The 4,905-nt window shown below is 42.2% G+C and overlaps 1 protein-coding gene across 1 annotated transcript in view; it reads right to left on the bottom strand.

Moving 5' to 3' along the window:
• Positions 1–4,905, bottom strand: part of LOC104500157 (protein-glutamine gamma-glutamyltransferase 6-like) — a 12,581-nt gene that overhangs the window by 7,360 nt on the left and 316 nt on the right. Inside the window, exons 2-6 of the mRNA XM_010143763.1 lie at positions 4,318–4,491; positions 3,875–4,114; positions 1,268–1,386; positions 358–486; positions 14–194 (exon numbers count right to left, since the gene is read on the bottom strand). Coding sequence (XP_010142065.1) covers positions 14–194; positions 358–486; positions 1,268–1,386; positions 3,875–4,114; positions 4,318–4,491 — 843 coding nt within the window. The remainder of the gene's footprint in view (positions 1–13; positions 195–357; positions 487–1,267; positions 1,387–3,874; positions 4,115–4,317; positions 4,492–4,905) is intronic.

The following is a 4,905-nucleotide window of genomic DNA, read 5'->3' as shown; positions in this document are numbered from 1 at the left end:
TCTGAAAGCTTACCTGTACACATCACCCCTGCGAAAACCCAGCACTGGCCGTACTGAACAGGCTTGTAGTTGTCCTGCCGCCATTTCTGGAGGATCACCACACTGCCATCCCACCTGGATGGGTTCTCATGTGAGTGGAAACTTCCTTGCCACTTTCCCAGGAGAACTCCATTATCATTATCATTTCCGTTGATCTAAAAACAGAGCAATGGACAGAAGGCACAAAATCAATCGTGTGTAAAGCACCGTATCTGGTTTATTGTATTGCTGAAGGGGCAGGTTGTCCGAGTGTCAGTGGTACAACTAAGGCTTTCTGCTTAAGCATGTGGAATTCAGGTTAAGTTGACTATTTCTTACCATAGAACTGATTACTCGGCCCACGTATTTAGGATCTCCTCTTCGGGATACATCAATAGCTGGGGCCTGACGGTAGTACAAGCTCAGATCAAGCATGGTGAGACAGATATTGAGGAGTTGATCTTGAAACTGTGATCAGATAAGATAATTTTTTAAGAAAATGGATAGTTCCACAAATGGAATTAGAGAAGATTTTATGGCAGTTCCTCCTTTCTGAGAGATTCCAGAGCCCAAAGGTGATAGGGACAGTCAGGCACAAAGACAGTGGTGTGCAGTTTACATTGCATTATTGGCTAAAGACAGGGTCGCCTAAACAAAGCAAATATCTGGCAAGATGCCTTCTGCCATCAGAAGAGGCCACTGCAGTGAAACTAAAATTGCTAAACTTATTCTGACTGCAGTTACTAGATGCTCTTGAGCTATATCCCTGGAAACATTCAAGGTTGGGTTGGATGGGGCTTTGAGCAACTCGATCTAGTTGATGACCCTGCTTGTTGCAGGGAGGTTGGACTACGTGATCTTTAAAGGTGCCTTCCCACCCGATCCATTCTGTGATTCTATGTCAATGGCAGTTCCGGCCCGTTGTAACTGCATTACAAAAATAGTGGCTCTGTTGGAGCCACACGAGTATATCGTCACTTGTACTGCGGATGCTTTTGTAACAGATGAAGTCCACATTTGTACCATGAGCTTCAAGCACACGTAGGTGTCAGTCCTAGCTGCAGTGCTGTCCTAAGCCATCTGTCATGTCAAGTCCTATTAGGCACGCAGTGAGCAACCTATGAGTAAGGCTAGGCAGGTTTGTTCAGTTTTCATATAAATAGGCATACCTATCAGAGAGGCAAATAATGACGAGAGAAAATGCTATCAGAGACAGAACAAGAGCCCAAATGGATTCCTTATGGCTTACCTGCCCATAATACCATCCTCTTGCTTCAATGTACCTTGCATTGCCCACAAATATGACTCCATTTTCGTTTAGAACATATTCTTGTCTCTCATTTTCATTAGCCATGTAGACATCATCACCTGAAAACCAAGTTGGGCATGATTTTTACACTTAAAGCTGAGAATACTAGCAACCTTTCAAAATCATCTGTATCTTGATTTAGCAAGGGGAAAACTCCTATTTGGAAAACACTTTGGTTTAGCTCCCTGAACACGTACAGTCCAGTGAAAATGCCTGAATTGTATATGGCTGGCGTGGGTGTTTGTGTATGGGGCATCCATGCTATATAACTTATCCCTTAATTTTAGTATAGCCTTTGTGTATGATGTAAGTGTCCCCTATCTGTATGTTGTTATTTTCGCGAGGAAGATGAAGAAAACTCCAGCCTAGCTCACTGCATTTTTCTGCCTTCTCAGCGAGGGTAAAAGTGAAGAAGGTTTAGATTTGAAAAGAACCATGCAGATGACATTTTCCTCTGTTTTCCAGTTGTGTTTGTCTTATTTTAAGATTCCTAAATTAAGATGTCTAGTTGCCTGACCCAGAGCGCTATCAGGAATGTTATCACAATACCCCGTTCAACAATTCACTTCGATTTCATTGTTACTCGTTGGTTTCCCTAGTCCAGCTGCTATGAAAGCCTTGGCTTCCCACTGATGGTTAGGTTCTTTTGATCATTCTTTAGGTAGTGACATCTACTTAGCTCTGTGTTCAGTTTCATAATGTTTAAAAATATATTTTGAAAACTTCAGGAAATACATGTAAAAATCGGCTTTTCTCTTTTAGCGAGTTAACTTCTTTACCTTCCTACAGGAACTTCCCATCCTTCCCTTCCTGCAAATAAAAAGAATGTGTAATTCATTTTTAAAATTATATCACATGATGTAAGTCTATTTTTGTGATGGCTGTCCACACTTTTTTCGTGGCCATTTCACTTTGCTTTTCACTCTTTGATTAACAAGTACTTTCCCATTCTTCATGTTCCAGATAATAAGTCTGCCATTGAAATTATCGTTATTCCTCCCTAAACGTCTGGGCTCTTATTTCATACGACATCTTATTTCTTCTGACCTGCTCCAGGTGCTGAGGTCAGCCAGTTATCTCTCTGTGGCATCCCAGCCCCTCTATGTATGGGCAATGCTGCTTAATGTCAGCATATCGAGATCAGTAATGAGTGTTTTTTCAGATCATACCAGTAGTTTGTCTCCAACCCTTTTCTTTTCATCTCTAGGCCTTGTAAGTAAGTAGTTCTTTACTGATATTATAGGTTATTAATTAATTCCTGTCTTTTCCAGCTTAAGGAATGACTTACCATGTGAAACCGTATCTACAGACCGAATCTGTCATTTGTCCTTCACTGAGAAAATAAATTTTCTATTTCCCTTCTGCTGTGAGACGTACTGTAATGGTGACCCTCAAACTGAATCTCCTCTTGTTTGTCAGAATTGGGGAGCGATGCCACTCTGCAGAAGCTTGTTTTAGCAGCATCCGACTCTAAGGATAATCCCTTTTGTTTGGCAGTGGTCATTGCATCGTCTGACAAATTTGGAGGTTTCTTCTGCAAAATCATTAGTTTTAAAACTCAGTTTGCCTCTGAGAATGATTTGTCTGGGCTCATGAATACAGCTGCTTCTCTGGTGTTCCAGTTCAGGAGCGGTCAAATACTTGAGTCCCTGTGCTGTGGTTTCCATCAATTAGAAGCTACACCACAAGTGATCCTTCAGGGGGTTTTGAGAAGGTTTTTCCCTCAGGACTCTCTATGCTGACACAGCCTGACTTTCCTGAACCCTACCTCTATAATTATTTCTGTCTTCCAAGACATGCTGAGCTAATTAGCAGCTTTTTTCATCTTGGCTTTTGATGTATTTGTTAGTGACCCTTCACTAACATAAGGTCACAGAAGAAAATAATGGATGATTGTGGTTATTTTCACAAGCTGTTCAGTCACTTGGCTGGCTAAGAGCTCCCTTAACTCAAGTGGTATATTTTAAGGCTAATCTAGGTTTCCAGACTATTGTATACTTGCAAAATTTGAATTTAGGAATTTGCATTTCTTCTGCAACATGCTGAGGCTGCAGAAATAAAAAAATGGGAACAGCAAGAGACGTCCCTCTTCAATCCATGATGAAAGACACAGGAAATGCCACACCAGCCCTCGACCAGTTTTTATGAAGTTAGTTGAGCTATTGTCTTTGCAGGTAACATCTACAAGAGCGGTCTCGCTTTGATTTGGGTGCAAGTCAAGGACATTACTGTATGCTTGCTTCAAATTCTGAAAAGTACATCCACTTACTGAAGTCTGTCATCCCTTGTCTACAGAAGATGTTATCTGCTCCATCCTGAATGAAGTGTATGATATCACCCCATACAGCACATTTCCTTCGGGTAAAAGGGTGGGGGTGGCGGTGTGGCAACAGCTTTTTTAATGTAGTAAACCCAGATCTCTGAACAGATAACTGAGATTGCTGTTGCTGTGACCTAAAGAGAGGCAACTTGGGGGAGCAAGCTTGCTGTTCAGGTATGAAAGCAAATAGGTCATTTACATTCAAGAGCAAAGGCATTGGTACCTACCTGGACACCAAGGGTTGAAGAGTAACACAAACTGCCCCAGGAATCTCGAGGAAATCTTGTTCCCTGAGATTACCTGGAGGGTGAGATTGTACCGTCCAATGACAGCATTGGCTGGGCTGGATATTGTGAAGTTTGTATAGCCAGACTCACTGGGTCCCTGGACAGCACTCCAGCCACTTGCCCCCACCTCAGAGAGGTTAAATACAGCCCTTGTACGATGTGATTCTGAGGGGGATGGTCCTGCCAGAAAGAAGGGGTGATTGGTTTCCATTCCAGAGAGTGGTTTCAATATTAACCTCACACTTGAAATGAGCACATTAGGGTGGGAAAAGCATTAAAAATACATTAAGAAAAATTCCATCTCTAAATAGAATAAGGGAGGAACTACAAGAGAGAAAGATTGCAGTTCTGTGAGAACACCGATTTAGGTCGGGGAGTGTTACCTATTTCAGTGACAAATGCTAGGCTCTCCCCTGCCTGCTGTGGTCTGTTGAAGTACAGGGTAATAGTGAAGGATTGTCCTCGCCTCACAGTCAGCTCAGCGTTGGCATATCTGTCAGTATGGTGTGTGCCTGCATTTACTGATGGCTGCCAGCTGATATGTGTTGGTGTCAGATCTGTAAAATGGAAGAAAAGACATGAAGCAGCAGCCAGCCATTCATTTGCTGGTAAGTGGCATGACGAGGTTGCTAAGAACAGTTATCTTTTACCAGAGGAAGGACAACTAAAATGCAGATGCTCCATTAAGCTGATTAAGTCTAGTGGCCAATAACAGAAATCCTTGCTTGCGTTTTGTTTCAGGGCTGTCATATGCTGAGGACTTGCATAATTCCTGTACAGTGCTGCTTTATCACTGGACTTACAAAAAAATTACAGGGACAAATCAGGCGTTTCCCTGTCAGCACCAAGTGAAGTGTCCTGTAGCCCCTCTAACATTTTCAACATGGTTTATTTTCAGGATCCCAGAAATACCTATTAGGACATTTTATTTTTCCTGCTTACATCCTGATGCTATTTGGCCTAGAGTAGGG

Source organism: Buceros rhinoceros, unplaced genomic scaffold (genome assembly GCF_000710305.1).
Source record: "Buceros rhinoceros silvestris isolate BGI_N320 unplaced genomic scaffold, ASM71030v1 scaffold19899, whole genome shotgun sequence".
NCBI classification, from domain to species: Eukaryota; Metazoa; Chordata; class Aves; order Bucerotiformes; family Bucerotidae; genus Buceros; species Buceros rhinoceros.
The sequence above is the reverse complement of the archived record's forward strand: the minus strand, read 5'-3'. Positions and strand labels throughout refer to the sequence as shown.